The sequence below is a fragment of the Asparagus officinalis genome, chromosome 7 (assembly GCF_001876935.1).
Source record: "Asparagus officinalis chromosome 7, Aspof.V1, whole genome shotgun sequence".
NCBI lineage: Eukaryota > Viridiplantae > Streptophyta > Magnoliopsida > Asparagales > Asparagaceae > Asparagus > Asparagus officinalis.
In genome coordinates this window covers 103,735,303-103,754,334 of record NC_033800.1, presented here as the reverse complement: position 1 = coordinate 103,754,334, position 19,032 = coordinate 103,735,303, and the positions used below count along the sequence as shown (strand labels likewise).

Here is a 19,032-nt window from a genome sequence, read left to right as displayed (position 1 = left end):
ACTTCAAAATAACCCAAGACCCAGCTCAGACGACTCGACATGTTGACATCTCGCGAGGGTGACTCAAATGGCGTTACGTGTCGACCCCTAGCTAGGTCGACTCCCTGATCGACCTACTCAACAGACCACTCAACCGACATCCTGCGGAGACGACTTAAAGGGCGGTACTTCTCAACCACTGGACGAGTAAAAGGCGACAAATTCCTCAAACCTTGAGCCCCTCCCCGCGCACTAACAACCAATTACCCCGCAATAAATATCATTAAATACATTATGGACGCCATCATTCATCTGTCCCCAATAGTCTTTATGACACATTGGACCAGTCGGCACCGCACGCCCCCAATTACCTCACATTAAATACCGAGGTGACGTCTCCTCCACTCGTCGGCCGACAACTGTAAAGTAGAGGCTAACATGGCCACCATCTCATACTCAGCCGAAGTTACCATTCTACCCTTCTACGATCACTATAAATAGGGGTACTATTTTGAATAATAAGATAACATCATTGCCTCTACCAACGGTGTTTAAGAATTACAACAATTCATTTTACTTTTCCACTCAAGCAAATCACTAACTTAATCGTTGGAGGAGCAACCGGGGCATCTAACTCCGCCCTCTTACGATTTGCTACTTTCGCATAGAAGAACAACCTACTCCAGAATCGGACATTTGGAGGGTTAGAAAACCTCCGTCAACTTAATCACTTCTTTCATTGACGGTTTGATATCAGCTATCAACAAGTTGCTAAATACTATTAAACCTACCCAGATTCTATAAGATTATCATATAAATGTTATATTAGAACTTTTTGATAAAAAATTTCACTTTTACAAAATATAAAATATTAACATGCCACTTTTAATTAATTTAGGATATATAAATGCTATAAAATATAACCAAAAATAAATAAGTACCAAGAAAGTGAAGCTACGAGGTATTTAAGTGCCATTTTGCTAAAATATTCGACCCATTGACCTAGGGGTGCTAAACCGTATCTGTATCCGAGGAAATATCCGTAACTGTATCCATCAGGATACAGATATGGTTACTAAAATTTATAACTGATAGGATATAGTTACGGATATGGTTTTGTAGTGAAATATCTGTATTCGTATCTGAAATATTCGAATATATATTAGTCATACTCTTACGATAGTTTCAATTCTTAGATCATGGATTTGTGGTTAATTTTGATGATCAAGATGTCTAATATTTGCTTTTCAGTTTTAATGAACATATTAACGACCTCTTTTGTATCACATGAACTATGTTTTTCTTGATACTATCTAGTTTTCTCATATTCGTTTTGTATCCGCATGCATATCCACATCTATATCCGTAACCGTATCCGATTTTAGCGGATATGGATATGATAAACATCATATCCAAGCCCAGACAGGATGCACCCCTGCCCGTCCAATCCGGCGAGTCCTACCATTCAAGTGTTGGGCCCTGGAGCAAAATTCTCCACGTGGAATGATGACATCTATATATCTATATACTATTACTAAAAACTCTTACCCTTCAAAATGCCACTCGGCAATTTCTTTTTTAATCAAATTATTAAATTAAAAAAATCTATTAAAAAACTAATCTGTGCAAATTCTCATTAATGGCTCCCCGCCTCGGCTTCCGCAATTTTTTTTAAACTGAAAAAACTCCTCATTTCCTCAAAATCAATGGCTCTTCGATTTCTCCAATGCCGCTTCCGCTTCTGCTTGGAGCCTTCGATTTCTACAATGCCGCTCTCTATCTCTATTCATTAGATCCCCATTTCTAGGGTTTTCTTAGCCCCCGCAGATCGAAGCTCGATCCCCCCTAGATGTCTTCACTTTTGGCGTTCTCCTTTGGCTCAAGGGCTTCGGCCTCGGATCTCCTGCGGAGCTCGAGCAGTGGAGTGATCGGAGTGCCTCTTAGGATTTTGGGGGGATCGGGAGCGATGAGCGTTGATTTGAGGAGGAGGATGGTGAATGTGATGGCCAAGATCGTGAAGAAGGGGAAGGTGAAGCACGAGTACCCGTAGCCTCACGAGATCGAGCCCGATCCCAATGTCAAGGGAGGGATCCTTAGCCCTTCAAAAAGCCTCTCATGGATCTGGAGAAGAAGATCATGGATGTGAGCGAATTTTTTTTTTTTTTTGTTACTTACTATGCTACGAATTATTCTTTGAGCTTTTGATCTTACTCACGAACTTGAAAATATAGCTTAATTTTGGTCTCATGGTTTGTAAGTACAAAAGATGTTTGTTGAAATTGGACTAGACTCAGATCAGATCTTATATCTTGAGTCTAAGTATGAGCAGGTAAATTTTTATTTTTTAATTTTTTTGAAAATTCAAAGCTCACTTTTTAGCAATTAGGATGCTTTCTTTTTTAAGAAAATAACCGGTATTCTGTTCCTAAACTATAACAACTCAGAAAATAAGGGAGATGTATTGAAACAGTTTCAGAAAATAAATGTTTGTTTGTATTTCAGGATTATATTTAACACCCTCTTTGGATTAAGTGTAAATTATTGGATGGCAATTGCTACGAGATTTTTTCTTGGAGCTTTTAATGGTATACTTGGCCCAATAAAGGTATTCACTAATTCTTTTACGTTGATGAAGTTGTCCTCTGTCCCTCTCAAGTTTTGTTTTCTAATTATGCTTTTGTTCAGGCATATGCCGTAGAAGTTTGTCGACCAGAGCATCAATCTATTGTACTGTCACTGGCATTAAGCATTCAATACTGACTTATGCAAGCCTTGGTGTATACACGACTTAATAGAAAATTCATACCTTAATCGTTCTCTACATCATTTACCATGATTTAAATATTACTTTTAATGTGCATCTTTAGTCGCGAAGTAGACTATTCACTTTAATTTTTCATGCACACTGTCTGCTTAATTTGGACAAAGTTTTAAAGAATTAAGAAAAATAAGTATGAGGGTGAAAGAGAGTGACAATAAATGGAGATGAGGCACGTGTTAGTATCAGGCGGAAATGGGAAATGCAAGTTTTAAGCTTAATTAAATTGGAAAATGAGAGATTTTCATGTGGACCCCAAAACACCTGGTCCTGATTCAGGTATCATAAATAAACTCTTATCCTCATCGAGCCATTATTATTTTTATTGGTTTCTCTAATTATTGAGGGTTTTGATTTCTGGGTTTTGTCCAAATTGTGCTTAAAGGGGGGCATTTGCAGGTAATTGGACCCCAAAACATGAAATGAAAAGTTATCGTGAGGAACATAATAGATAGATTTGTTATTTTTATCTAGCTCAATTCAATTATTGATTTTTTTGGTGTATATACTCCTGTTCCTTTAACCATTTATTGTTTTTTGATCAATTTATGCAATTATTGGTGGTTCTGATAATTGTTTGAGGAATAAAATAGGCAATTATGTTCAATTTCTCTAGATCAAAGTGAATCTCATGTGCTTTTTAGTCTGAAAGCTTTAAACTTTACCTGCTTAAGTTGCTACTGTGTTTCATATGTGGCCTAGATTTTTATTTTTATTTTATTTTTTTTCCCGCTAACTATTGGTAACTGTTTAGAATGCATTATTCTTTGGTGACATTTTGCGGAAGCAGTAAGGGAACTACATAATGTAGCTATTCTTCCAGGACATATCCTCATGCATATTTCGATTCAAGCAATGCAAATTACCTTTAAAGCTATTCTATGTTTTAGTAGAATTTCAGCCTTCTTACAATAGAATAGTAATGCTAAATTAGTAGGCTCTGAATGTTAAATAGGTGAGAATGAGAATAAAGTTGTTTTGGATGCATTTTTCTTGGGCAAGGCTTTTGCAACTGCTTCATTTATGATATAATTGACTTCACATCTTTTAACACCGTCCAGCCACCGCTCGAGGGTACCTTCACTCCCTAATTGAGCAAAATGGAGCGGTAATATTTTGCAATGATTTATAGAATTGCTTGAAAAGTGAAAGGAGAAGGAAGAGCAAGAGCACTAGGAATAGCAAATAAGGAGGTCAGTTTCACTTCTAGAATTCCATTTTCTTTCTCGATGCTTTGCTTTGAATATATATTTTGTAAAGTAACCTGCTATTTATCGACACAACAAACTATTTAGCAACAATAGGAAGATTTTTAGTTAAGATATTCTATCGGTCCCTGATTACCGACAAAATATCCAGAGACTCAAGAGAAAAATACGTTGTCGGGGAAATCTTAAGTGTGGTTGGTCAATATCAAGCTGAGCAGCAGGAGCAAGTACGAGATTTTCAGGTAAAAACAATCACAAAGGTTTCACATACATAGCCTATATAGTTGTATACCTGCTGTTCATTTTGATAATCATATGGTCTTTCTTCAATCCTTCTATGGCTAATATGTATGATAAATTTTTTTATTCTGGAAACCTTCAAGACTAATATGAAGTAATAAAATGAAGAAGTATGATGAAAGTAAAATATTTTTTTCCTGTTGAAATAGTTTCCTACGTGCTGATTCTCTCTCTTAACATAACTGTAACGTAAACTACTATTCTTTTGCGGTTTACATTAGCATATACTACAGTTGAAGATGAAGTTTTAGGTGACCGAGAGAAGGACGGAGAAAGCCTAAATCCAGAGAATCAATCATTCTCTCTTTCCATTCAATGAGGCAACAATTTATCCCATTTCTCCATTATATTGTATGGTAGTTTAAGCCCTAATGTCAACAAGGATCTTATATGTTGTATGTATAAGTTTTTGATTCCTTATTTATTGATTTTTCTGTAATTCAACTGTTGGAAGTTTGGTTTTAGGGTTCTTTTGGCTTGATTTGGGGCACGTGAAGATTTAGGAAACTATTATGACGAAATGTATGTTGACATTGAATTATTTGAAAGTCTTTTGACTTAAACTATTGGATTTTAGCACCGTTTTCACAAATTTGTAATTGGAATTGTTACTACTTCAGTGAGTCTATTGAACTTTTATTGCTTATTGGTTTCTATTCTTAATTGATGCAGATCAATAATCAGAGAGGCTCACAAGAAATTTAACATCAGATGGTACAATTTTTGTATCCTTTGCATTGTCGAATCCTTTGGGTTATCTGTTACAATGTTCCTTCTTTCTATAGTTTTTTTAATGTAACACTATCGTTAATAACTTATACAACAAACATTTGAAGATGTTTAGATATGGCTCTTTGGGTTCCTCTCTAGCATCATGAACATCTGATGTTGTTGTAGATTGATTTTATGTCAAAAACCGCAAAAGAATAAACAAAAAAAAGATCAAAAATCTTTTAGGAACCGTGCTTTGCATGGGTCTAAATACTATTGAAACAGTTGATTGAAAAGTTACTAGTTCAGCAAAGACTAGCGTCATACTTACCAGAGGTGAGTGCTATTTTCTTAAATCTGTTGTGAATGTTATAACGGTTAATGCTCCAGTTCTATAACGATGTTGTGTAATGATTATGGCCATTGGACTCCCCAAACTATCACAGAATTGTTACAGAGTGCACCATTTCGCCAACAAGTTGAGACATTTATACATGTAGGAAGGTAAATGCTGTAACTGCTAACTTTCCGTGGTTATTATCTTTTCTATTCATTATATGTTGACTGTCTTTTCTATTCTATTCATTTTTTCATTTGTAAATATCAATTGGATATGTGATTAACAGTGACAATTTAAGCTTGCGTTAAGCTTTATAACTTGGGGAAACGCGAGAAATTTTTAGGAGATCACTGACCTCAAGAAGCAAATTTTCTTTATTTAATTGGGGATTTTATCTAATATTAATCCCCCAAATCTTTCATATTTTGAATTTAGTTCCCCAGATCTAGATATTTTGAAATTAGTCCCCCCAATCTTTAAGTATTTTGAAATTAGTTCCCTAAATCTTTCCACCAACTGCTAACTAGAAGGACCAATTTAAAACATTTAACAGATTTGGGGACTAATTTCTAAACATGAAGATTTTGGGGACTAATCTTGAATACTTGAAGATTTGGGGACTAAGTTCAAAATATCAAGATTTGGGGGAGTAATATGCAAATATGATAAATCTCTCTCGAGAAACCTGGGTCAAAATAAGTCTGCTTTGGAAACCTAAGTACTCATCTTATCTTCCTATTTAAATTAACTTCCATGTTGTGATGCCCTGTCAATGGAGCTGGTTGAGGAACCCTACAGGGAGGAAACCATAGCACTGAGTTCTTTAGCATTAACACAACCTTTTAAGTTGACATCCTGTTGAAGATGTGGATCAATGCTTTATATGCAAAGGGGAGATTAGAGACTGTAATTCATTTTCGATATCAGTTATACCCCTTAACTATGAGGGGTTGTATTCAAGAATCTTCGTATTAATATGGCTCTTTAACCAATTGCAAACCTAGTGTATTATTGTACCTATTCACTTTCACTTCCAGATTTTCACATACTCCAGAACAGTTTTAACCTTGTAGATTTCAAGGATTTTTAACTTTCTACTTTATGCATTCTAAGGTGCAATACCAATTTGAGTACATATTCTATGTGCTTTTGGATGCCGGATGTGGCATTTATTGTGGCTGTCAAAAATCTTTTATAGATACGTATCTTCATAACACCCTGAGCAAATACATTCCATAGGTCATCACCCATCACTGTAGTCCTCCTGTCAGAGCATGCTTAACTGTTAAGATTTCTATAGTTCCTTCATCAGACAATGCGAACATTTAATCATTTGAGTCATGAGAACCATAGTCTACCATAAATATTTCCAGATAAAACCCATGTGAGACATCTGCTTGTTATTGTCTTTTGGGGAAGAAGCTATGGTAATTTGGCTAAATATTTGTGCTTTTTTATTTCCTTTTATTGAATTAATCCGGTATGAGTTTTTCCTCAAATGTTATGCTTAATTCAGATAGTTTTGTTAGGGACTAAGTCTGACTCAAATAATCTTGTAATAGATAATTATATTTATTGTATTCATCTTACTATAAAGAACTGATAATTTCTCATATTGCTCACTAGGTTGGACTTATTGCTGCCAATGACGGGGTTTTACTTCATAACCACATCCCACGGATGCTAAAACTACATTTCAGGGAAAAGCCTTACTATGTTGACCTCTTAGATTTGTTCAATGAGGTAAATAAATCTGAAATAGATGTTATGGTTTCAATTTTGATTCTTTAGCTCATCACGCGACAAATAAATAGTATGTCTTGCCAGGTAGAATTTCAGACAGCTTCAGGGCAGATGCTTGATCTGATCACAACTCATGATGGAGAACAAGACCTGTCAAAATATAAATTTCCTGTGTATGTGAGGCATTTATAATAGTTTTTCATAATTTGTGCTATTGTTTTGCCATGCTCTTATCTTACAAAATTTCAAGCGCAGCTTATGATCACTTCTTATACAGTTTTTGGCAACCAAAACTTATTGGTTTAAAATAATTCTAACTGCTTGTATCCCGACTTTTTTTTACTTCAAATTTGACATGTTTTTTAGTTGCTAACGATAGTTTCTTGTATTTGACATGTAGTTATCAATGTATTGTCCAGTACAAGACTGCTTATTATTCATTTTACCTTCCGGTGAGTGAACTAATGGATGACACGATTATAGATTATCTATCTTTTTGTTAATATGCTAGGCTTGAAACTTCTTGATTGCGGATAAGCTCTGAAGTACTTTTGCAGTACTACTGTAATTTCTTATGTAGACTTTACATGGAATGCATATATTTGACATCCTCAATTTCAGAACACAATACCTTAGAACTGTATCATATATGCGCCATTTACATGTTTCTTATAGGGAAGAATCACAAAATACTGAAGATGATATATCCTGCTCTTCTTGTGTATACCATCAGTCCATCACCATAGGTAGATACCCATTCATCTTTAATCAGAAAAGAAATTTCTGATAAATATATGCACTTTTCTTTAGCACCACCAATGCTGCATAAAAAGAGGAAAAACTATCATTAGTGTAGTGAGCCATCAAATTTGCTCCATTTATGGGTTAAAGGTATAACTCAAGATGCAATCAAGTCATATCCTCATCTCCTATCTATGCTAGCAGCTTCTTTGAACACTACTCTGACATGGGTGCAAGATACCATCAAGCAGCTCAACTATCTAAGTGATGTATGTGACAGCATGTCTGCCATAAATCATGAGTCCATTGTCTCAAAAAAGAAGCGTAGCTAACTAATAAATAATTATGCACGAACTATCTTATAAATACATATATCTATGAAAGTCAAAAGTATATTTGTCATAAGAGAATAAATGCATCTGCTTAATAATCACCAAACTCTGATGTGCTATATGCACACCTTCTCACTTGCTTGTCAGGGTGTTCCACAAGAATGTATTGGTGCTTCCATTCCTATATTAACTTAGTAACTTTTTTCGATATGGCATACATAAGGTCAACAAGTTGAAAGAGGGAGTGATATGAAAAAAAGGGCAGAGAACAGTAGTTGAGAGGTCCGAGGATGACATTGCAGAAGAAAGAGGAACATAAAAGAAAGAGAGAATGATGAGAACTAAAAAAAATGAAGATTAAAGTTGTCGAAGGCACTTATGCATGGTGGTTCTTTTTTGCTTGGCCTGTGTAAGGTGGCTAGTTAAGTGCTCCAGATTAAAAGATGAAAGCAATATGAGGAGCATAAAGAGGTGCATAAAGGTTGAATTTAATTTTGAAACGTATAGTGGCTGTCACATTAATATGAGGAGCATAAAGAGGTGCATAAAGGTTGAATTTAATTTTGAAACGTATAGTGGCTGTCACATTCGAAATTGTATATCTAAAAGAGGAGCTGGAGGTCGCATATAGGTTGAATTTAAGTTTGAAACTTATAATGGATGTCACAGTTGGAACTGTAGTTGTAAAAGAGGAAAACAAAGAGGAAGAGGACTGAGTTACAGTTCATCTGGAATTAGCTCAAAAACTAACACCTTTCTGTTTCGTATAAGAAAAAATAACCCTCCATCCTAGGTTAGAGACAGAACTTATGGTTTTATCTTTGTCCTAGGCCGTATAGATGGGAATCAAACTTAGGGCACAAACAGAAACTCGAAAAGTTTGCATACTGATCGAGACTGTTGTACACATGTCATCTTGCTTATAAAAGCTGTCATCCTATGACACTGAAGCATTATAATGTTCATGCATAGGGGTACTAAATTGTATCCGTATCCGAGGAGATATCCGTAACCATATCCGTTAGGATACGGATATGATTACTCAAATCTATAACCGATAGGATATGGTTACGAATATCGTTTTATAGTGAAATATCCGTATTCATATCCGAAATATCCGAATACATATTAGTCATACTCTTACGATAGTTTTGATTCTTAGATTATGGATTTGTGGTTAATTTTGATGATCTATATGTTTAATCTTAACTTTTTAGATATAATGAACATATAAACGAACTCTTTTGTATCACATGAACTATGTTTTTCTCAATATTATCTAGCTTTCTCATATCCGTTTTGTATCTGCATACATATCCGCTTATATATCTGCATGTATATCCGTAACCGTATCCGATTTTAGCGGATATGGATATGAATTTTCCTTACTGAGGTATATCTGTATCCGTAACCATATCCGAGATGAGTAAGCTGATATGGATATGGTAGGCATCATACGGGAGCCGTATCCGGACCGAATGCACCCCTAGTCATGCACCATCCTTGGCGGTTGGGCTACTGCCTTGCTAAGAGGGACGCTGATCTTCAGGCTCATATTTGGTGAAAGTGCCCAAGCATCTGGAGAAATTGGTAGCCATCTAAGTTTGCATTGGGTACGGGTATCGTTATGGATGCGGGTATGGGTATGCGGCAGGGCAAAATTGTCACCCCGGGTCTTACAAGGTCTCCCCGTGCAAATTCTCTCATCACATGAAGATATCTCATGTGGCTATAGATGTACACAAGGTCTCCCCGTGCAAATTCTCTCATCACATGAAGATATCTCATGTGGCTATAGATGTACACTGACATGGTTCTTCCCATTGCAATTGCACTCCGAATAGATCTTATTTTGGCTTTATCGGCTGGCATCAAATTAATAGTGTGCGCCGCACAAGTTGTCCAAAATATATTTAGCTTCTTAATTGCTTAGCTTTTTGCGGTTCCATGTTATTTGAAGCTCCATCGGTGATAATTTGTACGACTTTCTGCACCCCCAACTCTTCAATTGCTTTCTCTACATAGTTGCATATATAATTCGCATTATGCTTGTCGTCCGATGCATCACATGAACCCAAAAATGATGTTCCTCCATTTGAATGCACAACTATATTCATAATACTTCTCATCTTCTGATCACTCCAAGCATCGGTCAGTATGGAGCACCTGTTAAGTGCACAACTTTTCTTAAATTTTTCAACACTCTCCCTTGTCTCATCCACCTCTCTATGCGGAATAGTCTCCCTCAATTCATATGGTGTCGGAGCATCCAAGAAGGCTCCAAACTTTCCAATTGCATGCACCATTTGTATGAAAGAAGGAATACTTGCGGTATTAAATGGGATGCCGGCTTCATAGAACCATCTCCCGATGTACCTGTTCACATCATCTCTTGCCTTTTTCCTGTACTTGCTGTCCATCACTTGTTGTTTCATTTTTAATACTACTTCGACCAACTCATGAGAGCGGCCCGCAAAAGCGTCCATTGGCCCTTTCGTCTTGAAGGAAGATGATGATGAGCTTCTCTGACTCTGAGTAGATGCGGTCACACTCCCTTCATATCCCTCTTCCTCCCCTATATGAATGTCATCGAGTAAATCCCGCATTTTCAACTCCTTTGCACCCTTATTCTTCTTGACACTATCAATGATTTCATTAACTTTTTTCTTCACATCTTCGGTGACCTTCTCACACGGCATACAGTTCCCTTTGATTCCAGCCAAATGTTGTTTGAACCGGCTTATACCTCCACACATAGACTGCCCACAAAGCTTGCAACGAACCTTTAAAGCATCATTACCAACCTGCTCACCATATGCCAACAAGAATCTTTACCGCCTGGTTTTGGTGGTTTATCAGATGCTTGGCATTCAGAATACATTCTCTTGTTAACATTTAAAAGATATTGATCCTGTGAACACAAGTTTGAAAATAAAATGGCAAACACAATTGCACAAGTGTATATTTCTTTTATTTATTTCATCACGTCATAAAATTTTATGCCTAACATCAGTCAGTTTTATTTTGTTGCAATCTTGAGATCAAAATGACATCAAGATTCAATGAAACTCAGAGATTATTGATCGAGTTATAAACTTATAATTAGCTAAAGTAGTTGCAGTTAAAACTAATTGCTCAAAATTAATTGTAATTACAATTAAATTTGCTTATACAGTCTCACAAGTATTTTCTTAAAATTAATTACAAGTTTGATATAAACTAATTGCAGTGAAAAAACTTTTAAGACTTGTAAGTTGTAACTAATTTGTTATACAAGTCTCACAACAAGTCACAGTATTTTAACACATATATGGGGAAATCCTAAAATTTCACAGAAATTCTTACAGAAAAGACTTATAAATGTCAAGTTAAGTATTGATGAAAGTGACAAACATAGATAATTTTTTTTTTCAGAGAAGAGAGAGCAAAGGAAGGGGAAAAAAAAGAAAGAAGAGGAGATAATCGTAACCGGACGAGAAGAAATGAACTAAATAAGAAAAAGTCTGACTGAGTTGGATTCAACCCCAATATAGCATAGCTTCACCGTAGAACATGAAGAGAATAATGAACTTAAAAGAAAAAGTGAAAAAAAACTGAGCAGTAGATATCTGGTCGAGTAAATCTCGCTGGACGGCTAGAGTTCGAAGGCGAGGTGAGCGAGGTTCACGGAGATTCACAGAGGTGAGCGAGCGATGAGGTTCACGAAGGTGAGGCAAGCGAGGAGGTTCATAGAGGCGAGCGACGAGGTTAGGGCTGAATGTTAGGGCTAAAGGTCGGGGAGGCGAGCGAGCGGCGAAGTGAAAAAAAACTGAGCAGTAGATATCTGGTCGAGTAAATCTCGCTGGACGGCTAGAGTTCGAAGGCGAGGTGAGCGAGGTTCACGGAGATTCACAGAGGTGAGCGAGCGATGAGGTTCACGAAGGTGAGGCAAGCGAGGAGGTTCATAGAGGCGAGCGACGAGGTTAGGGCTGAATGTTAGGGCTAAAGGTCGGGGAGGCGAGCGAGCGGCGAGGTTCACGAAGGCGAGGCGAGCGATGAGGTTCACGAAGGCGAGGCGAGCGTCGAGCGATGAAGTTCACAAATATTCACGAAGAGACGCGGAGAACAGCCGCATAGAGAGAAAGAGATATTCATGAAGTTTAGGGCAAAAGTTTCATTTTATTGTCAAAACGGGTCGGGTCGGGTTTAAGAACTCAACAATCCAACTTAAAAAACCCAGCTGATAAACACGATAATTTTAGCCTCTCTTATCGGTCGATATCCTATATTATCACCGTTAAATCGCAGATAAACCCATAAAAAAGATAACCGATTAAAAATCCTATTTATCCTAGCGGAAAACTCCCAAATCCGTTAACTCGGCGATAATATCAAATTTATATATATATATATATATATATATGGGAAATATGATTCTAAGGAGCCACATGAATATTTAATTACCATAAAATATGATTAATCTTAAGTCTGTATGTTTTGTTCCAATGAATATTAGTAAAATCTTAACCAGCTTAAGCACATGAATCGAGAGTTTCCCATTGATTCACTTCATCATTTTACCGTCCACATTTAAAATTTTTAACATCAAACAACTATGCCTATGTGCAACGAAAATACTTTATACACACACACACATATCTATGCATGTATGTACATGTATATGTATATATGTGTACCTATGCATATATGTATATAGATACATACATGTATATATACATATATGTTTATGTGTGTGTGTGTAGCCAAGCACAAGTTTTTGTGCTTGGTAGTGAGGTGGCTCATTTACATCTACTCATTTAAATGAGGGACATTCATATGGGTTGGAAAGTGGATGAGAACGAGACACCTTACTACCAAACACAAAACTTATGCTTGGTATTCCTACATTTCTCTCTCTCTCTCTCTCTCTCTCTATATATATATATATATATATATATATATATATATATATATATATATATATATATATATATATATATATTAAGACTCTCCTATTCGAAGCTTATAGTATGATGTCCACTAAACTTCCTAGCCACTCATTTATTAATATAAAAAACTTTCTCGATCGCGCTCGCGTTGAACTTGATCTAGCACGTTCTTAAACACAAACAACAGCACAATTTTAGGTGAAACCGTCGTGTTTTGAGCGCCTAATCGTTAAGTCCGTGTAAAACGTTCTAATTCATCGAAACCGTTAAAATTATGTGGCGAGTGGATGAAGGGTCAAAACACCGGACGGGCTCACCCCAAAATTGGTCGTGTTTAGGTTTAAAACGTGTAGAATAAGTAAGCGGAGAGGATTCGGCAAAAAAGCAATTAGGGAATTGATGTGATTTTTAAGGCCTGCGTCCTTAGGTGAAACATCTAATGTGTCACCTTAGAAATCACTTTCGAGCACTATATATATATATATATATATATATGATATATATATATATATATATATATATATATGATGTACATATGTATATACATATGGTAATATGTAATATGACATATGGTACATATTGTATCTACAATGTACATATGTATGTATATGTATACTATATATATATAATATATAATATATAATAATATATAATATATATATATATATATATATCTATTATATATATATGAGCAATATGGGTATGCTTGGTACCAAGCACAAAAAGTTGTGCTTGGTAGTGATGTGTCACATCCCCCTCCACTCATTCAAATATGGGACCACATTAGGGGTGGCAATTTATGACCCGACCCGACCCATTTATATTAGGTATGGGTCAGGTCATAAATAGGTCAACCTGAAATTACCCATTTATTAGATGGGTTGACCCGTCTTACCCGCCTAACCCATCGTATAACCCGAAATTACCCAGGTGAACAGCTGGCAGACCCGACTACCCCTTCGTCTCTTGTTCTTCTTAAACGCGATGCAGAGGGGAAAAAAACAGAAGCCCTAGATTTCCCTTCACTAAGCTCGAGCGGCGGCGACGACGTCGAGGAGCCCGCTGTAATTTTTTAACCCTCTCCTTCTCTTATTCTCCATTTTCCCCTTTTCTACTTTTCTAATTTTGCTTTTAGCCCAAAATTCTCTAGTTATAGATTTATTGAATATCTATATCCACATATCAATTTTGCAATTTAGGAAAGAATGCGCACTCTGATCAGCGATCTTATATTACCACCCATTAAAATGAATATCTATATCCTGAATAGTCTTTAGGAAGTGAAAATTTAGAAAACCAGTGGCATCATTTAACAATTGTATATTGTAGAAATAAAGACCTATCTCAGGAATTACAAAATTATATTATTCATATTTTTACTAATAAACATCATATAGTTTGGATGGAGCAGTTTATGTACATTAATTTTGTTAATGTATTTATAAAAATATTGTCAAAATAACAACTAAGACATTACAGAATTTAGAAAATGCAGAAAAGGGATTTTATTTTATTTATATGCATGCCAATGACAAGGACGATGACACTTGACTTGATGATGATCGTCGTAATGTTGGCAATGAATGGCTATGGTAATGAGTCTACTGACAGTAGCACTAGGTAAAGTAGTGGTGCTAATAGAGATAAACATGCACATGATGGTTAGAAACATCTGGCACAAGACTAAAATGATGCTTCGTATTAACTACATTACTGAGATGTTCGACGCTGGACTTGGTGGAAGCAACACCAATAGTTTGTCGATGTTAGAAACATCAGTAGGATGTATGACAATAAATGTTTGAAATTGTTACACATATGTGTCCTATTTAGCAAGAATTAGCTTTACATCAATTGAATTCTTTCAAGATAATAAATGTCATATATATAAAAGTTTATGTGATTATATATCTTAAATAGTAAGCACATTGCCTCACTTTTCACTTAATTAGTTGGCTATCTATATATGGAGGTGAATAAATTTTCGTATGCACAGACTTCATTATCACTACTATATGTTTTCTAGAATTTGTGTTTGAAGAAAAGAACATAGCAACAATAATGAAATGGTTGATTGATAGCATGGAGGAAGTTTTCATGTCCAACACGTGTCCAACATAAGCACACTTCATTAGTATTTACACAAAAATTTTGTCGCATACACAGAAATTGGACATTTAAAGATAAATTTGGATTTTAAGTGGTATCTATTATTTTCTTGTTTTGAACATACTTCCTTGTACTCAACGAGATTCTTCTTTAAAAGGTAAATAAATTCTTGTCCAAAGAGGTTCTTTGAATTCATTTTAAGTTTACTCTTATTCTGGGATTTCTTTTCTACCGGAGAGAGAGTTGATTTTGATGGAACTCATCAGTAAGCTTTTAGTGTGCATGTCACCGGCAAAGTTTGTAGTTTATTACCTTGTCCTTCATTTAAAAAAGAAGAAAATCTTCTTAATGTTGAAGAGGGCTTTGTGCTGTTATGACTTGAAATTTTGATAAATTCCTACTTAGTTTTAAGTAAGGTAAAAAAGAATCAGAACCTCTACCGGCTCTCCTTTGTGTAGGGTTGACAAAGTTAATCACATGGGTGTTGGCTTCCCTTATATATTATGGTTGAATGAATTCTTGAAGAAGAAACATCTTGCAGAATAGATTAAGGGGGAAGAATTTCACAGTACAAAGTTGATGAGCTTAAGTAGATAAATGAGGAGAAGAATCAGAATACAGCAGTCCAGCTTGTTTATTGGACTGGAAAATTAAAGGGCATAAGATTTATGTTTTTATTTGTTTTTTAAGTCATTCATTCTGGAAAATTCTGCGAAAGTAACCTAAATGCATAGGAAGGATGCTCAGTCTGGACGTATGCTATGTCCCTGCTGATACCTTTGAAATTTTTTGTATGTATATTTCATATTATTTGTATTCACATTCAGTAATCTATTTCTTCTTTTTTTGGGATCATTGTGTTTTGCATGGAATTTATGTGTTACGGTCCCAGTTTACACGGAATAAGATATATATTTGCTGGTGTTCTATTTAGCTAACAGATACTGGTCACAGAGGATGATTGTGGATTTCATTATGGTATATTTTTGCCGGCAGGCAAGCTTGCATTTGAAAAGTCGAGGCACAACATTGAACTATTTTGATTTCTTTTCAGAAGATTTAGTTGCAGGGCAGCCCAACCGATCATCGTCTTGGTCCGTGTCATCGTCACCTTCATTCAATTCCATGGTCTTAAACATCCATGACGAGTTTTGCTGCCCGATAACCCTCGACCTGATGAAAGACCCTGTGATTAGAGACGAACTTAGAGACGAGAAGACGAAGCTGAGGGCAGATAAGACGAGTTTCGATGCCCGATAATTGCATTTTTTGTAAATTTGGAGATGGGACAGTTAAATTTTTTGTAAACTATAATTGCATTTTTTGTAAATTTGGAGATGGGACAGTTAAATTTTTTGTAAACTGTAATTGCATTTTTTGTAAATTTGGAGATGGGACAGTTAAATTTTTTGTAAACTGTAATTGCATTTTTTGTAAATTTGGAGATGTACTATGATAATGGCAATCAAGTTCCTAACTATTTTGTTGTAAACTTGTGTATATTCTCTTTATTTACTTGTGTTAAATTCTTTGATGCTAGTTCTTAGTTTAGATTATTCTGTGTCTAAAGAGTTGCATCGATGTATTTTCTTTGATGCTAGTTCTTAGTTTAGATTATTCTGTGTCTAAAGAGTTGCATCGATGTATTTTTGTTTGTTGATATTTGCAATTCGTTGAAGTACATTTAAATATTGCATATGTCTTTGAAATAAATCCATGTTGTAAGTAGAGAGAGTTTTTGTCTAAAGAGCTTGCAAGAAGTGTTTTTTTGTGTATGTATAAAATTTTTTACTAGTTATATGTGTTAGGATGTGTCTTGTATTTGATAAACGGGTCATTCTAGTTATATGGGTTGGGTCGGGTAACCCGTATGAGATTATTATTGTTTTTAAATTCACTTGTTATTATAGTTGAAATTCCAATCAAAATTTGAGCTTCTTTATTTGTGTTGATTATTATAAATTGGAGGCTACTTGTTTTTTGAACTAGACACCTAGTTAACCCTTTAAAATTATAGTTTTGAACTTGGGTACGAGCTGAAATAAACCCAACCTATGTCTAGTGCGGTTCAAGAAATGGATGTGAATTGTAGGATATACGACCAAGAAGTCACTGACAAGTGCTTGAAATTAAAACATATATCCTACGAGTTTTCATAATGTTTGGGTATGGATTCGAACGGGAGCACGGTCGATGCCAAGTCGAGGTTCGTCGAGATATACGCCCGCCTCAAATCGGAGATCCTCGAGGATCCCGCCTTCGATTACACCGATGACTCCCGCCAATGGATCGATCGGGTGAGCAGTACTCTAAAATCGTTGGATCTCTTGGATCTTGCTCGTGTATCATCGTGAATGTTGCTTGATTTGATTCTCTTCAGCATCATTTTGGCTTAAATCACAAAACTCTAGCTTTATCATGTTTGCGTTGATTTGTCTTAGATGAATGAAGAAGAGAAATGGAGTAATGAAGAGTATACTAGCGTATAGTGACAAATTTTAAGTGTACATTATTTTCAATGATCTATAAATGCTCACATTTGTGTGCTCTCTCTTGTAGGCTTATATTGTTAAGGTCATCTATTGGTACTATCAATTTCTGTGGCTCTAACGTTACGGTTAATGTATGCTTATCGTCTTAATCTAGAGATTTGACACCAGCAAATGCACATGATATGATAACGTATTATTTCTTAAAATTCTATTATTTGAGATATGATAAATGATTTCGTTTTATTTATGGAGGGGTATGCATTTAATAGATTGAGGCGAGTAAGGGTTAGGTAATTTTCAAGAGCCAATTATCTTGTATCTTCATTATTTGAACTTGAAACCCTCCACTAATTTCTTCATCCTTTGTTTTTTACCTTTATATATAAGTATAAATAATTATGGTATAGATTTATGCATAGAACTTTGACTTTTTCAATTATATATATTTACTCTTTATCTTAGAATCTATCATTTTCGCTTTGTATCTCTTACAAACTAAAGTATAACAAATATTTCAATTATATGGTCTCCGGTTGTATTTTCGTGACATGAAATGACATAGAATAATCTAGATGAAAATGTACAACAAATAATGAATAACAAATATTTCAATTATATGGTCTCCGGTTGTATTTTCGTGACATGAAATGACATAGAATAACAAATATTCAATTATATGGTCTCCGGGATGCACCCCTGCCCGTCCAATCCCGCTGAGTCCTGCCATTCAACTGCTGGGCCCTGGAGCAAAATTTTTCACGTGGAATGATGACATTTTGGTAATTCCTCAAAACAACGAGGGTAAATGAAATTTGCCATCTGGCTCTAAGAGACGAGATCTGAGCCGTACGTGCCCCCCTCTTACCTCCCAGTCGCTTTTTATAGCTGGCTCCCCTTTATTTGGGAATTTCATCCCCTCACTCCCTACTCACTCCCTAAGACTATCTCCAGCAGGGGTTTTTTTGGGGGGTTTTTGGCTCCAGCAGGGGGTTTTTGGAGGGGTGAATTGGAAAACCGAAATCGGATGGGTGAATTTTTCACCTCCGGTTTTTCTAACCTCATGGATCCCGCGAATTGTCCTTAGCCCATGCTTGGAGCCATGTGTCAAGGCTTGGTTGGTTGGCCTTTTTTGTTTTATTCTTAATTTTTAAATGATATTTTGGGAGATAAATACTAGGAATTAATTTATAATTTTTATATCAATAATTTTTATTATTTCACCTCTATAAATAGAGATTAGTCTTGTGTAATTTGGACACAAAAAAAAATCTGAGTTTTCAACACCTTATTCTCCTTCTCTTTGCTTTTGCTTCTATATTCTTCAAACTTTT

General features: G+C 35.7%; 1 protein-coding gene across 1 annotated transcript; it reads left to right on the top strand.

Annotated features, from left to right (window-relative positions):
* On the top strand, positions 4,978-16,689 carry LOC109848403 (farnesyl pyrophosphate synthase 1-like). Its single transcript, XM_020417875.1, has 4 exons — positions 4,978-5,019; positions 6,983-7,099; positions 7,184-7,272; positions 16,264-16,689. The coding sequence occupies exons 1-4, from the start codon at positions 5,017-5,019 to the stop codon at positions 16,352-16,354; spliced, it is 300 nt and encodes a 99-aa protein (XP_020273464.1). The 5' UTR covers positions 4,978-5,016; the 3' UTR covers positions 16,355-16,689.

What these genes read in the sequence shown, in the direction of transcription:
- LOC109848403 (XM_020417875.1), top strand. An exon ending in TCTTAGATTTGTTCAATGAG is followed by an intron (nt 7,100 to 7,183) that starts GTAAATAAATCT and finishes ATGTCTTGCCAG; the next exon opens with GTAGAATTTCAGACAGCTTC. An exon ending in TCAAAATATAAATTTCCTGT is followed by an intron (nt 7,273 to 16,263) that starts GTATGTGAGGCA and finishes ATTTCTTTTCAG; the next exon opens with AAGATTTAGTTGCAGGGCAG.